Source organism: Lithobates pipiens, unplaced genomic scaffold, assembly GCF_037356315.1.
Source record: "Lithobates pipiens isolate NorthernLeopardFrog02 unplaced genomic scaffold, aLitPip1_a1.2 Scaffold_19, whole genome shotgun sequence".
Lineage (NCBI taxonomy): Eukaryota > Metazoa > Chordata > Amphibia > Anura > Ranidae > Lithobates > Lithobates pipiens.
Window position 1 is genome coordinate 478571554 of NW_027507764.1, and position 18448 is coordinate 478590001.

The 18448-nt window shown below is 41.2% G+C and overlaps 1 protein-coding gene across 1 annotated transcript in view; it reads left to right on the plus strand.

Annotated features, from left to right (window-relative positions):
* Positions 1-18448, plus strand: part of LOC143997335 (uncharacterized) — a 585170-nt gene that overhangs the window by 506408 nt on the left and 60314 nt on the right. Inside the window, exons 23-24 of the mRNA XM_077492911.1 lie at positions 4361-4454; positions 11245-11306. Coding sequence (XP_077349037.1) covers positions 4361-4454; positions 11245-11306 — 156 coding nt within the window. The remainder of the gene's footprint in view (positions 1-4360; positions 4455-11244; positions 11307-18448) is intronic.

An 18448-nucleotide genomic window follows, 5' to 3' on the forward strand; every position in this document is an offset into this window, starting at 1 on the left:
TGCATTAACATTTTTCTGGAGAGCATTTTTATATCCTTTATTGCAACTGCATATTTTTATGGCTGATAACAGTGTCTTGGGGTGCTAGTATACTGGGGCAGCAGAAAAAACATTGCTGAAGAGAGATGGGGCTCACGTAGTATTAGGGGAGCCGAGGGGGGCTGCTGCACACAGAAGGTTTTTTATCTTAATGCAAAGAATGTATTAAGATACAAAAAAAACCTTCTGATTTTACAACCCATTTAACTAAGACACAAGAGTAACTTTCACTCACAACTCTAAGTTATGATAGTTTTGTCATTAAAATGCTAATTGAAAAAACACAAATATCACGTAAGTGTAGACTATTTTTGAAATTATAAAATAATTGTTAAATTGCTAAAAACCCTCATTTTTGCCTTAATCAGAATTGTATAGCTCTTAAATCAGAATCAGTTTCCTGTGAATGAATGAACTGCAGCTGACAGCTTCACTGCTCTTACATAACTGCCTGCCTGTATGAGGTATAGGTAAACGGCTATCTTGAGATTCTGCAGGATCCTGCATTGCACCCATGATCTGTGGATAATCTGTGCAATGCTCTGAAGGCTCCCTAGAAAAAAAAAAAATGCAAAAAAAGTGCATTTATTATTTTTTATGAAAAAGTGAACTTATCCTGTAAATAACATTTTGGGGGTTATTTACTAAAGGAAAATCCACTTTGCACTGCAAGTGCACTTTAAAGTAAAATCACTGTAGATCCGTGGGGCACATGCAAGGAAAATAAAAAACAGCATTTTAGCTTGCACATGGTTGGATGATAAAATCAGCAGAGCTTCTGCTCATTTCAGCTCTACCCCTTAGATTTAGAGCGACTGCACTTACAAGTGCACTTGCAGTGCAAAGTGAATTTGCCTTTCGTAACACAAGATATGCCGCATACAGTATTTACATTGGTAATACAAAGTAATCTCTTTTGTGAAATAACCAATGAGATACGTTTATACAGACAATAAAACTGTAACACATAACATGTGCTCTAAAGCTTTGTGAATCGACCCCCAATGACCTTTGAGGTACTGCAGTTTGTCTTCTACTGAATAGGAGAAAGTAGTCTATGCACCTTACAGATGTTACGTCCACATGAAAGATACTCGTCTTTCCTATAAATGTATCATGCCAGCCTTGCCAAGTGCACATTCTTCCCTTTGCTATGATCAACAGCAAGGAGCAAAGGGAGTAGGTCCTATCTTTGTCATTAATTAGAGCTTACGCTGAGGACTTCCTTCAAAATTCCCATGTGACAGAGCTGGGTGTTTTTAGTGGCCTATTAACAGGCACTAGCTTTGTCTCATGGGAGAAAAGGAAGTGAGACACATGCTTCTTAACCACATGCTGACCGGGCCATAGCCAAATGAAGGCTACAGCGTGGTTGGCTTATTCTGGGTGGACATCCGTGGGATGTCCTCACAGAATCTTGCTCCCGCACGCCCCCTGGGGCGTGCACCCGGGAACATCGGTGACTGTCTGGTCCTCTACACCACGGATCATGGTAAACGGCAGCTGATAGCGGCCGTTTACTACATGATTGCTCCGTCAAATGACGGAGTGATCACTTGTAAACAAACCAGTGTCATATCATGATGACGGTTCCTCCCTCCCCTCTCTGTACCGATCGGTACAGTGAGAGGGGGAGAGATGGCAGCAGTGCTGTGGGCTGGATGTGTAGTGCCCACAGCACTGCTCAGTGACAATACTCTGCCCATAATCTGCATCACTGTGCAATAATCTGCCAATACTGTGCAATACTCTGCAACACTGTGCAATACTCTTCCAGTACTCTGCAACACTGTGCAATACTCTACTAATACTGTGCAAAACTGCAATACTCTGCTAATACTCGCCAATACTCTGCCAATACTCGCCAATACTCTGCCAATATTCTGCAATAAATTTTAACAGAAACAACAAACATTTTTTTTTACCAGGTTTTCTGTCTTTTTTTATTCATAGCACAAACATTTCATATGGGTACAGTGTTACATGACTGAGTTATTGTCATTCTAAGTGTGAGAACACCAAAAGCTGAAAATTTATCTGGTTAGGAAGGGGATTTAAATGGCCAGTGGTCAAGTGGTTAAACAGAAAAAAACATCAAATGTAGTGGCAGAGGAGGAAAAAAAGTTAAGTGTGTTGGTTGGGGGGGGGGGGGGGGCAATAAGGTGAACCTGTCTGTCCTGCATTAGAAAAGCTGATACTCTATATGCTTTAAAGAGCCTTCTAACCCTTTCTCTTCACTTTCCTGTCTACTTCATGTTATCTTGGACACTAGAACTAGACACTGTCACCAGGAATATGAATATACTTGGGTTTGGTTAAAGGCAAGTTCACAGAATATGACTAAAGTTTGGGTGCTGAATCTGAATCCTATTGAAGGCAATGCTGGCAGCACTCATATGTCTATTTCCCAAAGACAACCTCTGGATATGATGCTGAGCACGTGCACTCAGTTTCTTTGGTTGACCATGGGGAGGCCTGTTCTGAGTGGAACTTGTCCTGTTAAATGGGTGTATGGTCTTGGCCACTGTGCTGCAGCTCAGTTTCAGGGTCTTGGTAATCTTCTTATAGCCGTCTTCTTCTTCTTATAGCCTAGGCCATCTTTATGTGGAGTAACAGTTCTTTTTTTCAGATCCTCAGAGAGTTCTTTGCAGTGAGGTGCCATGTTGAACTTCCAGTGACCAGTATGAGAGAGTGAAAGAAATAACACCAAATTTAACACACCTGCTCCCCATTCACACCTGACATCTTGTAACACTAACAAGTCACATGGCACCGGGAAGGGAAAAGGGCTAATTGGGCCCAATTTTGAAATTTTCACTTAGGGGTCTACTCATTTTTGTTGCCAGCGGTTTAGACATTAATGGCTGTGTGTTGAGTTATTTTGAGGGGACAACAAATTTACACCGTTATACAAGCTGTACACTCGCTACTTTACATTGTAGCAAAATAAATAATAAAATATTTACAAACATGTGAGGGGTGTAGAAGCATAATTAAGTGGCAGGGGAGTAAAGTTAAGGTGAGTATGCTGTGGGGGTTTGCATTGAAGTGAACTTGTTATTTTGTCCTGAATGAGCAAATTACAGATTTACCTTAAATTTCATGTTGTTGAGATAGTTTTGTGCATACATAGAATGACTACTTGCCTGGGATGCCTTTTAAACATATGGATTGTAAGGTTATTAATATAAACCGTATTGTCTCAGCCAACAAGAATGTGCGAACCCATGTGGCTGAAGAACAGCATATTAATAATAGAGTACTGAAACAGGATGTTGGGAAAACATAAAACAAATAATGAATACACTGTTAATACTCAAAAAGATGAATTTTGCAGGTCTGGCTTCATCCATGTCTATAAATGTTTCATATTTTACATTTGAGACAGGGGATTGCAACAATTTACAACAGGAAAGATTATGATGTCATCAAGTTATATTGAGAAGCTTTGTCTGTACTAAAGTGCTTTTATTAAAGTTTATTATATCAAACCTCTTTTTGGTGCATTGGCTCTGTAGGACAATGCTGAAGTTGGACACACAAGATAGTTACCCAAAAAGTTTTTTTCTGTTGGAAAAAAAGAACACAAAGTGTGACATAATATATGTAATATATACAACACAAAGAAATGATTATGAAAAGCTGTTGAAGGTTATAGTGTGTGTGGGTTCATAGATTGAAGAAATCGCAGTCATATATGTTTTGCATTTTTGCTCTTGTGTTTCTAATATACAAATCCTTTGGCTTTGCTGTTGATTTATAGTAAGCTTTCAATGTAAGTAGAAAACACAAATAAGGCAAAGATGACTCTGGATACAGTACATGAGACATGTAGCCCACTTCTCCAGTCAATGCTTTGCATCAAGTGTTCCATAGCAACTACAGAATTGTTGTAGTATGTTTATTTTAGGATCATTCTGATTTATGTTGCTAATGTGGTTAACCTTTCACATCCATGCCTCTTTGAGCATAGCATTAGCCTATGTTTTACAACCTGGCCTGTGTCTGCTAAACTAAGTACATTTTGTCTGAGCAGATATGTTTTTCAGTGTGTTTTTTTCAAATTGTGCCCAACTTGCCTGAAGATGGGGAATCCTTGGTGTGTTGATGACATTTTATTCACTAAGATAGAGAGTAAGGCTGGGTAACAAAGGGATAGGGTTTTGGTTTCCTGATTCCCTTTTATTTATTCTTGGAAATCTGTATATCATCCTTAAAAAAAAAAGTCTAATCTTACTTGAAATGATGTATACAGGTAAGGTTTTGTTGCTTGTAATAATTGTTCTAAAAATCTATATACATTGTTTATTTTTTACTACAGAAATTTCCAGAAAAGAGAAGATGCATTGCTAGCTGTGGTTAATAACCTTAAAGTTGATTTGGAGAAAATTAAAAGGGAAAATGAACAATTGAAGGTAATAATAAGGTTATACAATTTTTACCTAGAAACCTCTTAAAAAAGGTAATACACTTTCGGTTGTTTTTACTAGTGATGGACGAACGTTTCGCCCGGCGGTCGTTTCGCGGCGAATTTCCGACATTCGCGGTCCGCACGTTCGAACGCCTTTTTCCGTCGTTCGCCGCGGCGGACTTACGTGTTTAATGTATACAAGAACTTTAACCTTTGGTGACACGTTTATCATGTGATACAGGACAGCCAATTGAGACATGACAGCACATGGACACTTGGACATTCCCCCTAACCTATAAATACACCCGATCCGGTGGCCATTTTACATTCTTTCTTCTGTTACGATAGGGACAGGTTCCTGTGTGGAGTAGGGAGAGATAAACCACTAGCTATTTGGTACACAAAAGTTCTTTTCAGGACTGGTATAGGTGTTAGGTGTTGATAGGTTTGCTGTGCTGCTGATTCTTGCAGCAGCCTGAGTGTCTTTTGTTAGTTTAGAGAAAGGGAAAGGACGGTGTATGCTACAGGGACAGCCAGATTAGTCTTTCATCATCATCATCATCATCATCATCATTAGCTGTTACTATCAAGGTCCACAAAAGAGCTGTTCCAGTAACCACTAATCGTTCTCTTTTTTTGCCAATTTGTATAGGGACAGGAAGGAAGCAGTGTTGTCAGGCAGTGAGGGTAATTTTAAAGACTTGCTGTTATTATTAGTTCCACAAAGGTTCTTTTCAGGACTGGTATCAGTGGTACAGTAATAGGCTTGTACATGTATAATATTCTTTCTTCCAAATATAGAAAGGATATTATACTTGACTGCTGCCCTTCTGCTGCAGTCTGCTAAACATTCACAACTCACTTGTTCCACAAAAGTTCTTATAAGGACTGGTAACTTGGTATAGGGTGCTACGGTACATAGGCTTGAGTGCGGTACAGTCTGCTGTTCTGTAAGGACCGCTATCGGTCCACAATAGATAGGGTTGACGTGCACCACTGCTGACCGCTGCCCTATACTGCAGCAGTCCTTCAGCGGTATAGGGACTGACGTACAGTCTGCTAATCACTAACACACAACCTGCTTGTTCCACAAAAGTTCTTATAAGGACTGGTAACTTGGTATAGGGTGCTACGGTACATAGGCTTGAGTGCGGTACAGTCTGCTGTTCTGTAAGGACCGCTATCGGTCCACAATAGATAGGGTTGACGTGCACCACTGCTGACCGCTGCCCTATACTGCAGCAGTCCTTCAGCGGTATAGGGACTGACGTACAGTCTGCTAAACACTAATACACAACCTGCTTGTTCCACAAAAGTTCTTATAAGGACTGGTAACTTGGTATAGGGTGCTACGGTACATAGGCTTGAGTGCGGTACAGTCTGCTGTTCTGTAAGGACCGCTATCGGTCCACAATAGATAGGGTTGACGTGCACCACTGCTGACCGCTGCCCTATACTGCAGCAGTCCTTCAGCGGTATAGGGACTGACGTACAGTCTGCTAAACACTAATACACAACCTGCTTGGTCCACAAAAGTTCTTATAAGGACTGGTAACTTGGTATAGGGTGCTACGGTACATAGGCTTGAGTGCGGTACAGTCTGCTGTTCTGTAAGGACCGCTATCGGTCCACAATAGATAGGGTTGACGTGCACCACTGCTGACCGCTGCCCTATACTGCAGCAGTCCTTCAGCGGTATAGGGACTGACGTACAGTCTGCTAAACACTAATACACAACCTGCTTGGTCCACAAAAGTTCTTATAAGGACTGGTAACTTGGTATAGGGTGCTACGGTACATAGGCTTGAGTGCGGTACAGTCTGCTGTTCTGTAAGGACCGCTATCGGTCCACAATAGATAGGGTTGACGTGCACCACTGCTGACCGCTGCCCTATACTGCAGCAGTCCTTCAGCGGTATAGGGACTGACGTACAGTCTGCTAAACACTAATACACAACCTGCTTGGTCCACAAAAGTTCTTATAAGGACTGGTAACTTGGTATAGGGTGCTACGGTACATAGGCTTGAGTGCGGTACAGTCTGCTGTTCTGTAAGGACCGCTATCGGTCCACAATAGATAGGGTTGACGTGCACCACTGCTGACCGCTGCCCTATACTGCAGCAGTCCTTCAGCGGTATAGGGACTGACGTACAGTCTGCTAAACACTAATACACAACCTGCTTGGTCCACAAAAGTTCTTATAAGGACTGGTAACTTGGTATAGGGTGCTACGGTACATAGGCTTGAGTGCGGTACAGTCTGCTGTTCTGTAAGGACCGCTATCGGTCCACAATAGATAGGGTTGACGTGCACCACTGCTGACCGCTGCCCTATACTGCAGCAGTCCTTCAGCGGTATAGGGACTGACGTACAGTCTGCTAAACACTAATACACAACCTGCTTGGTCCACAAAAGTTCTTATAAGGACTGGTAACTTGGTATAGGGTGCTACGGTACATAGGCTTGAGTGCGGTACAGTCTGCTGTTCTGTAAGGACCGCTATCGGTCCACAATAGATAGGGTTGACGTGCACCACTGCTGACCGCTGCCCTATACTGCAGCAGTCCTTCAGCGGTATAGGGACTGACGTACAGTCTGCTAAACACTAATACACAACCTGCTTGGTCCACAAAAGTTCTTATAAGGACTGGTAACTTGGTATAGGGTGCTACGGTACATAGGCTTGAGTGCGGTACAGTCTGCTGTTCTGTAAGGACCGCTATAGGTCCACAATAGATAGGGTTGACGTGCACCACTGCTGACCGCTGCCCTATACTGCAGCAGTCCTTCAGCGGTATAGGGACTGACGTACAGTCTGCTCACTTCCTTGACCCAAAAAAGCACACCGTACTATATGCCCCTACCCTCCTCTTTGAAGAGGTTGAGCGGTGTCATATTTCTACTGGGGCTGCTTATGATATCCCTGTGCTGTGCTGACTTCCTCCTGGGGGTTCTTATTATGAAGGGATCACACTATCCCTGTGCTGTGCTGACTTCCTCCTGGGGGTTCTTATTATGAGGGGATCACACCATCCCTGTGCTGTGCTGACTTCCTCCTGGGGCTGCTTACGGTGCTGCTGTCAGTGCTGTATGTCACGGTGCTGCTGTCAGCGCTGTATGTCACGGTGCTGCTGTCAGCGCTGTATGTCACGGTGCTGCTGTCAGCGCTGTATGTCACGGTGCTGCTGTCAGCGCTGTATGTCACGGTGCTGCTGTCAGCGCTGTATGTCACGGTGCTGCTGTCAGCGCTGTATGTCACGGTGCTGCTGTCAGCGCTGTATGTCACGGTGCTGCTGTCAGTGCTCTGTATTACGGTGCTGCTGTCAGATGCCTCTATCACGGTGCATGTGTCATTCCGGTATGTCACGCTGCTGGTGATCATCTCCTGCACCCTCTTCTTTGCCTACCCTGGTCCCTGACCTTCCCTCTCCTCCATTGCCTTCATTAGCTCCATAGTCCTGAATTGTTAGAACAATTTCCCAAATAAAATAAAAATGCTTGTAGTTATCGATCCCAAATTCACCTCATACATGTATTATGTCATTGTCCAGATGGTGGGACTACGTTTTACCCCCTAATAATTACCACGTGGCCGCAAATTCGACATGAAGGTTTGCAAAGTTCGCCTCCCATTGAAGTCAATGGGGCCCGCGGCGAACGTTCGGTTTCGCGAACGTTTGGGTCCGTTCGCATTTCGCTTTCGCGAAACGTCCCGTCGGAAGTTCGTCCATCACTAGTTTTTACTCTTTTAATTTGGAATAATCTAGCTGATGAGGGAAACCAGCAGGGCTTTTGCAAAAGTCCCAGGGGGACAGTGCCTGGAACAGAACGTAAAATGGGGCAGAATCGAGACTGAAGTTTCTGTTCCTGTATGTTGAGCCATCCTTCTTTTGAACCTCTTCATATTTTAAAGATGAATATTACACATAATGCAAGATACTGCTTTCCATGCCTCCCCCTTAACATTCACATTCTTCCTGTGTGTTATTGGGCCAGCCATTCCAGTTCAACAGCACCTCGCTTACCACCACCTCAAAGATATTAGAATGGGAAAAAATCTCACTGATCATGATTTTTCAAACACAAGAAATGAATTAGTGTTTCTTTTCCAAGGATAACGTCTATATCTTTACAGTTGATTGTTTAATTGAATGACTATGCAAAGCTTGTAGAAAGGCAAAACTAGCACAGACTTACTATTTTAGGATAGTAATTAGGATTGGTGAATATGGAGAACTGGCCGCTAGCAGGACCAAAAGACCTACCAGTGTCTCTCAAGTAGATATTCTAAAGCTAAAGAAATTAACACAAATCTTCTCAAGAGCTTTCATAGTCTCCATATAAGCTTGAATCAAAAGTAAATATTGATGAACACTTGTAAATGATTTTAGGTAGTCAGTTTTGATTAATTCAACACATTCGGAAGCCATACACTCCATTTATCTTAAGCTCTGCAGTAGGTGTATTAGAATCAATTGTAAAACCCTTCTACGTGTTTGAAAGACAATGTCCAAGATTTTTTTGTACCGAAATGTTTCCACAATTGTGATTGCTTCTCTCAGACAGGGAGACCAATTATCCACCTTATACTAATGCTCCCATTGCATTTATACTGACATAAAACACAGATGAGCTCTGATGAAGTAAGTGCATGACTCCTGAAACATGTTGGCTTTCAGGACTGCATTCCTATATTATTAGATTCGATTAGATCAGATTTACTACCTTAAAATACATACAAATACACATGTTCATCTAGAGATTCATATTTATAGGGTTCAGCAATGACTGCTTAACAAAACAAAAAAAGTCCTTGGTGAGAAATGAATCTTATATTAAAATATAACATTTTTCATATTATATGTTACAAATTTCTATTTTGATGATTTTATGTTATTTGAAGTAACAGTATAATCTGGTATGTCCTTCAAAATGTGTGTTTTATTTCTCCATTGTGTAAGGCTTTTCCAGCCAAGAAATACAGAGGGGAAGGATACACGGGCCTTTGATTTGTGGACTATAGAGAACAACTGTAGCTCTGTATGAAAAGCACAGAGAATGTTGTCTTTTACAGTGCCTTCTAGTTTTAAAACAGAACTTCAGGAAAACATTTTTTTTAAATCTGAGATGTTCATTAAGAGGTGTACTCATTAGGTATGGTTGTACTTTCTGTGATTTTTACACTTTCTTTGAGGTTGGAAGTATAGAGAGTTTGGCTATGAGGGCTGCAGCTCTCGCACACAAAAGCCTCTGTGATGTGTGTCTTCCCCTGTCTCTTCCATTCACCCATTTGAAGAAAACTTTGTTTCCTATGAATGGTTTACTGAATATAAAGTGTTCTGTAAATAGGCAAGGGGAGGGGCAACCAAGCCTTAGTGAATGTGTATATATTATATAAATGATAGCAGTACTTCAACTGCATATACCTGCATATTAACAATGATAATTTAGTAAGATTGTGAACAAATTAGAAGAAGCATGTGGAAAAGGACCAGCATTAAAAGGGAATCATTATTTACATTATTTATGTATAGCCTTAATGTGCTGGTTTGACTTAAAGCGAAGCTCCACCCAAAAGAGGGGAAGCTCCACTTATCTTTTGACAGGTACCCGACCTGCTCCCACTTCGAGCTGAGTTTGCTACGGCAAACTCGGCCGGAAGTTCGACTCCTCTCCTCCTCCCCCACAGTTGGCCCATTCACAGAGCGCAGAGTAATTAGCGCACACGCAGTACGGAACTGGCTGTGAACCTGCAAGGTTTCACTGCTGGTTTCCCTTAGTGGTGGTCGTAATGGCAGCACCCGATAGCAGATTGAAAAAATGGCTCAGCTGAAGATACCGCTGACTTCCTGGACAGATAAGTGTCCTAATATTAAAAGACAATGGGTACAGTATTTGTAGCTGCTGACTTTAAATTTTTTCTGCAGGTGCCTAGAGCTGCTCTTTAAAGGGATTTCTGATTTGCTGTTATGAATTCTTCTTTTTTTTACAATTTGCTCCAAGTACTGTTTATAACATGTGTAAATAAAAAACAACCTGTTCCGTTTTTCGATTGCATATTAAAGTTACCCGGTTACCTAAGGGGAAAAAAAATTGTTCCCCCTAAATTACAAAGCTTCATACTTACCCTTTAAGCAGGTGTTGTGTTAAATCACTCTCCAGGTATGTCGTATAGCATTTCCCTCGCTCGGTGCAGTGGTTCCTTCCACCAGCTGCTACAGCACTGCAGAACATCTTAAAAAAGAAGTATGGAGAAAGCAAACATTTATACTCACCTAGGTGGATGCAGCATCGATCTGCCGGCTCTGCAGTGAGAACCAAGGGATCAAACGCTGATCACTCAGTTCTCCCCCTACGCTCTGAGCAGAGAGTCATGACTATAAGTCATTGACTTTCTGCTCTGCCCCTCCAATGCACACTGGATCACTGGGCTGAGAAAGGGGTGGGAGGGGTTGGCTCAGGCTCTCAGCAGAAAGCCACCAGGTGGAGCCAGGTGCTAATCAAGACATCTGGGTGGATCCCATGATGGTCGGGATCTTTACTGAGCCAGGACTGAGCCAGGACCGGCTGAGTGAAGTCTAAGGTCAGTTTGTTCTGCACTTCTGTGACCTACAGGAGAAGTATAGCTAGAATAGCTTTAGCTATACTTTTCCTTTAAGCCCTGGAACTATATTGGTGGCATTAGGGACAGTGGAGTAGTATTAAGCCTTGTGGTCATGCTCAATTTTTCATACTAGCATTAAGTTTACATTACTTTTATGATGAAGCTGTTTCATCCTTTTTGTTTTTAAAGGAAACTTGTGTTGAACAGCAAGAACTGAATATGGAACTTAGAAGACAGCTGGAGACACAGGAGTAAGTCTTGCATACTTGTACTTCATCAACATTCAGTTTCATACTATGAAAACATCCTGGAGCAAAGCCTTTTGTAGGCAAATATGCTAATACAATCTGCCGTGATCTCTTTCTATGAGACAGACAAACCTTGTGAGGGAATAGCTGTAAATAATTTTATGTGCAGCAAATACAGGATCTAACAAAAGTGAGTACACCCCTCACATTTTTGTAAATATTTTATTATATCTTTTCATGTGACAACACTACAGCAACACAAGAAATTGCACTTTGTTACAATGTAAAGTAGTGAGTGTACAGCTTGTATAACAGTGTAAATTTGCTGTCCCCTCAAAAAAAACTCAACACACATCCATTAATGCCTTAACCACTGCCAACAAAAGTGATTACACCCCCTAAGTGAAAATGTCCAAATTAGCCATTTTCCCTGCCCGGTGTCATGTGATTCGTTAGTGTTACCGCTAGAGTGCCAAGACCCTGAAACTGAGCTGCAGAACAGTGGCCAAGACAGCTGTTTAACAGGACAAGTTCCACTCAGAACAGATCTTGCCATGGTCAACCAAAGAAGTTGAGTGCACATGCTCAGCATCATATCCAGAGGTTAATAATTATAGTTACTCATATGCCACATCCATAAGGTTGATTGTAAAAAAAAAAAAAAAGGAACCCTCTAGGTCGAACTTTGGAGGCAGATTTGAACAACAATATGCTTTTTGAAAGGAAATAGTAGGTATTCTGGATGACCACCCTTCTTTTTGGTACCCTCGGGTAACTGGAGAAACCATGAAACAAGAAGCAGTTTGTGCATTCTTAAAATGTCTGCCTTTATTACGTGTGTTACAGCTTATATATGGTTCAGCATACCAATAGGTTATTAAATGATGTAGTGATAGAAAATATATGGTTATACAAGTCAATGACCCTTTAAGTTACATTATCATGAGTTAACACGCATCAACAGGCCATCTGGTTATGAATCATAGGTCATGCATCTTGTCCCATGGCCTACAGAACAGAGAAGGACAAACCAACCCACAATGCTATATATAGAAAGAGTACAGTACTTGTGCAAGCATCTTTCTAAGCATTCTTTTATAGTTGGAGATTTAAGCTATCTTGTATACTGAAATGGCAGAGCATATCAAAGAACATCAGTCACAATAGTTTGGGCATATTACTATGCTTTTTATAAAAAAAAGTTCAATTTTATTAAACATCAATATATGCACATATACAATATACAACATCCGTAAAAAGGTATTGTCCACTAGTGGCCATGTAATGGCCAGAAAGGCAGGACGTTACACATACCCAATGGGAGAAAAAATTAAGTTTCAACAGTATGACATCAGAACATGCATGAACCCCCATGCGTCAACGCGTTTCACTGGATGGTTTCCTCAGGACACACATGGGGTATAGGAACCAATCTCTCTGATCCAGACATGTGCCTTCCGCCTGCACAGGACCTTCCCTGGATGAACACCGCAGCACAGAGATAACCAGTCCCAGGGTCCAAATTTGAAATATATTCAAATGGAAGGTGGAGGATCGCAAGGTCTCTAACATCCACCAGCTCTGTGATATCATCATGTGGGAGTAGAAGAGGACTCCAGTGGCAAGCTGTGAAGCTCTGGTGAACTCCATGCCTAAGATGGTCAAGGCAGTGCTGGAAAATAATGGTGGCCAAACAAAATATTGACACTTTGGGCCCAATTTGGACATTTTCATTTAGGGGTTACTAATTTTTGTTGTCAGCGGTTTAGACATTAATGGCTGCGTGTTGAGTTATTTTGAGGGGACAGCAAATTTACACTGTTATACAAGATGTCCACTCACTACTTTACATTGTAGCAAGGTGTAATTTCTTCAGTGTTGTCACATGAAAAGATATAATAAAATATTTACTAAAATGTAAGGGGCGCACGCACTTTTGTGAGATACTGTACATCATATGGTAGGCCCTGCGGGCACTCATCTAATACTGGAATGGCCAAATTAAATTGAGCACATCCATTTAACTTGTAACAAGTTAGTAGAAAATATAAAACACTGGAAGATGAGGATTCTCTTGAATTGATGCTAAACATTTGTTTTGTAAATATATGTAATATCCACTATTTAACCTTTTGCCTCCCACGTAACACATATGTGCTACAGCACAGAGGGTGGGCTTTAATGCACACAAAGAACACACTTGCGTTCATTGCTGGCTGATGTTTCTGTGATGAGATTGTGCTCACTACACAGTGACTGAGCTGTTATAGACAATTGCATGGTCGTGTGATTGTGCTGTCCTACCCACCCCCCAACATAAAGACGCAGTTAAAGGGATGCTGGGGCTGGGCAGAAATGTGTTTATTTATATATATATATATATATATAATATATATATATATAATTTATTTTCCTAAATCCACCATATCTTGTCATTCTTAAATCTTATTTAAAATGATTTGTTTAAGAAATATATTTTCCAGTGTTTTTCCTGTTCATGGCTCCACCTGCACCATGTTGCCAATTGAGTTTGATATTGTGGAAATGCAAAGTGTTAAGACAGATATTCTGATTGTATTACAATATATTACACATTTTTTTTACCACTTGGAGCTTCTTTTCTCTAGTCAGTGATCCAGCTTATAGACTCAAATAAAGCTTACTGTTCCAAAACATTTTAACAAAATGTTGCTAAAATTAAACTGTGGGAAACACGAAAATACAGCAGTATAAGTTGTCAGCATTTGACTCTTCAATGCTGTCTGCAGTTACACCCACCTCATCTCCTTTTCCTGATTGTGGTGAACAGGTAAGCCACTTCCCCCAAAAGTAAAGGGTAATGCCTGTGGCATGAGAAATCTTTAAAGGGGTTGTAAACCTTTTTTTTTAAATAATAAGCAGGTTTATACTTACCTGCTCTGTGCAATTCTGTTGCAAAGAGCAGGGCCAAACCTCCTTTTCTGAAGTCCCCTGCCATAGCTGTCTGCCCATTCCTCTTACCGAGGCAGTTGCTAACAGGAAGAATCAATTACTAGAGTGCCCACTGGGACACTGGTAGTTCATTGAGAACTACAAAGAAAGGCTGTTGATACTTGTTGTTTATTCATTCACAGAACTCTGTCAATGAATGACGTGGCTGCGTGGAGGGAGCTCCATGTGGCCATGTTATTTTCAAATTGTGACAACAGGTATGGGGAGATGCTTGCTGTCGCATTACATGTTCCACCCTAAAAATGGGGTGAAATTATCCTTTAATGCAGGGAATGCATTTAGGTAAAAAATGTTTGCTCTTTAGAACCACTTTAAGCATGCCTTGACATTTTTGCAAGGAGACAGTTGGATGCACTTTATGTATATGCGTGTACCAACCATTGCAATGTGAGTATTCGCATTGCTACTTCAGCAGGGCTGTGGATTACACTTGGATGACAAATGCAATTAACTGGATGACATTTCGTTTGCTAAAGTTCTGTAAATCTTAAAGCGGAGGTCCGCCAAAATTATTTATTTTTTAAAGTCAGCAGCTACAAATACTGCAGCTGCTGACTTTTACAATAAAGATACTTACCTGTCCAGGGCGCCCGTGTTATCGTCACCTGAGGCCGAACTGTCCCTCAGTCCTCGGATGCTGCCGCCACCATCTTCGGTAAGGGAATCTGGAAGTGAAGCCTTGCGGCTTCACTTCCTTGTTCCCTACTGCGCATGCGTGAGTCGCGCTGCACAATCCAAATGGTCCCTGCTGTCTCTGGGACCTGTGTGTCTCCCATCAGACAGTGGGGGGGAGTGGTGTAAACCCCCCCACCGGAGTCTATGCCCGAAAGTGGGTGCAAATACCTGTATAATACAGGTATCTGCACCCCCTTCCCACCTGAAAGGTGCCAAATGTGACACCGGGGGGGGGGGGGGGTGTTCCGAAAAGCGGAAGTTAAATTTTTGTGTGTAACTCCACTTGAAGCAACTGCCTTTATGGTACACCAAACCCATGCACTGCGTGTGTCAGCACAGGTGTTTTTCATTTCCATCAGGTCCTTATGGCAGGGGGACAATGCAGGAGCACAATTGGGAGACAGTTGTCACCCATAACAGGAATTGCTTGAACAAGAACCTTTTTGTAAGGATCAGCAGGTGTTTCTTTGAATAAAGATGTAATTTTAAAATTATTGAAAATAACTTTTACTTTCCACTAACATTTAAGGTTATTTAAGATTTCAATGATTGGGTCTAGATCTACTTAAAGTAAATAGTGTGTGTGCTTATTAACCCAGCACTACTTTTTAGTATTTTTATGGTCTTTCCAGGTAAATGTAATGTTTGTAAATGCCTACGTACAAATCGTTACCTTTACTATTCAATGATTACAGCAGTTTCTGATATAAGTGCTGTATGTTGAAACTAATGCAGCCAGTGAGAATTCTACTGCCATATTGCAATTAAGCATGTTCTCATTCTCAGCAATGTATTCGGCTCACTGCTGGAACCCTTAAACGAAGCCAGTAAATCTGACAAAATGCCGAATATTCATTCATCTCTGATAAATCACATCAAAGTTGTGAACTAAGCATAAATCTAGATAAAATTGAGCTTTTGAGAATTGCAAATTTAATACAATTTAATTGCAGGATTTTCACATCCCAGGAAAACTGCACTTTAGTAAATTGTGATCTTCATATTAAAGCACGCCAGGCTGAGAGTGCAGGGTTTTATTATAAAGATGTCAGTTAGTTTGAAACATAAACATATTTTCAGTTCCAATATTAGCGCTTCCAGTGATCAATGGCAGGGCGAGTGGAGTACATTAGAATTTGTTTCTGATCAGCAGAATGCAATTATTTACAAAAACTCAAAACAGAAAGCAAACTTGTAAGAGAAAGAGGAAGAGTTATAGCTTTCTTACAGCGCAGGTAATTTTAATATAGACGAGATTGGTCCAAGTCCTGCCGTTTGGACTGATAGATCATCTTGCAGAACTATCATTTCAATAATCTCAATGACAGTGCTGCACTGGATACTTTGGTACACTATTATAAATTAAATTTACGGCAAATGTCATTGCTGAGAATATGGAGAGAAATCCGTCATTTGTGTTTGTGGAAGTTAAGATAGGGGAAAAAAATTTAAGATTCTGTGACAAAACATAACAAAAATGATGTATAGGTCATGGCAATATTACCAGTTGTATGCAATTTCCTTTTTCCATTACAATTTCATTAATATACTGGAGTCACAACTGAGTATGCTATAGCGGCACAGCATGTTCTCAGAAGAAATAAGCACATACCTAGATGCCCAATGATAAGAGGAAATGGTAGGTTTGTTACTTGAAGCGGAAACGGATTCAGCTTTGTATGACAAATTTGCTTTGGCTCAGTGCTGAATGTGCGGATGGGAGCCATGTTTATCCAGTGCTATTCTTAAAGGATTGTGAAATACATTCTGTGAGAGGAGTGAGAGAAAGCACAGCAGGTATGCTATAGAAGATGCTGCTGAAATGTTGCAGCTCTGATTAGAACACGGCTGAGTTAAGCATGGATACACGGAATACACATCAATCAATAGAACTGAGATGTCTCCTCTAGAACTCATTACATGGCACAGAGTTAGATACATTATTACCACATTACTGATTTTAAAGTATTTGTCCACCTTCATTTGACCGCTCCTGTTTGAGCCTGGGGTGGGTAGGCCCACATAAAATCAACGAAAATGTGTTTGATGCATAATTGAAACAACGGAAATACAAAGCTATTTTCGTTAGTTGATTTGTACAAAGAAAAAATATAGATTATACTAGTTGCAATAAATTAGGCAGATAGTTTCACTAAGTTAATATAATGAAGTTGCTTATGAAGTTTGTGACTTGTTAGAGGGTTGAGTAGCCTCTTTACACACAGAGATTAATAAGAAAGGCACACATGGACATTATGCATTTATTACACCCAAATAACAAAGTAAAACATCACAATTTACAAATAGCGAGTATTTTGTTAATGTCTATCAAGCTATTCCTTCTATGGGAAAATGCGTCCAATGAAGACGAAGGCCCATGAAACTATAATTCTGCTGCTGATCATTTTCAAGAATCAAGTTCCTTAAAGCCCCATACACACTATCAGTTTCCCTGCTGAGTTTTTCCTTCAGGTTTACCAAAACCATGTAGTAGAAGGGCCTTCCTGATTGCATACACATTGAAACTCCTAAGGTTTGACCTCCTATTATATGGTTTTGGTAAATCTGAAGGAAAAACTCAGCAGAAAAACTGATAGTGTGTATGAGGCTTTAGGCAAACCTCATACTTTCCTTCAGCCATGGCCTTTGGCCATGTGGAGGATGTAATTATGATTCTGTGTTTTGCCTGAGGACCCCTTCACTGTTGCACATACATCGGTACAACTCCCTGGGAAGGCTCCCAAGGGGCATCCATATAGGGAGTTCAAACCACCTCATATGTGTCCATTTCAAGAAGCATTGGCCATAGTCTAAGGTGCTTCCAGAGTACCACCTTCCACCTTCCATGAGAGATCTAATTTCTGCTGCCTCCACCCACAGAAACTCAACTAACACTTTCCCGCTATTAATCATTATGGCGTACAGCCTCTTCTCCCATTAGTTTAGCATTCTTTTACTACCTATTTTCTTCATCCTTTGGTTTCTCAATGCACTCAGTTCCTATTCGATACTACCATTTTCTTTCATTTAGAAGGACAGATCTTAAAGGGCTGTACACACGGGCCGAATGTCGGGCTTATAAATGGAAACAAGCCAACAATTGGCCCATGTGTGCAGCAGCTGGTCCGACAGAAGTGTTCGGCTGGCTTCTGTCAAAGGGGCATGACCGAAAAAGGTCTGCTGATCAGCACTCTCAGCCAATGGCTGAGAGCGCTGACCGGTGTGTTCTGGTGGTGGCGCCGCCCCCTGTCAGAACACAATAGCTCAGCAGGGGAGATCACTGTACTAAGATCGGACTGTTGGAACAGTGGCTCCTCCTGAGTCCTTGCGTTTTTTTTTCATTCAGTCGGCTGGTTTGAACAAAAATAAACTGTTAGTGTGTACCAGGCTTAATACTTACCAATTCACAATCAGCAGAAAATCGATTAGTAAGAAGCTCGGATCCAAGCTGAATAGGGAGGAAAAGTAAATATAAACAT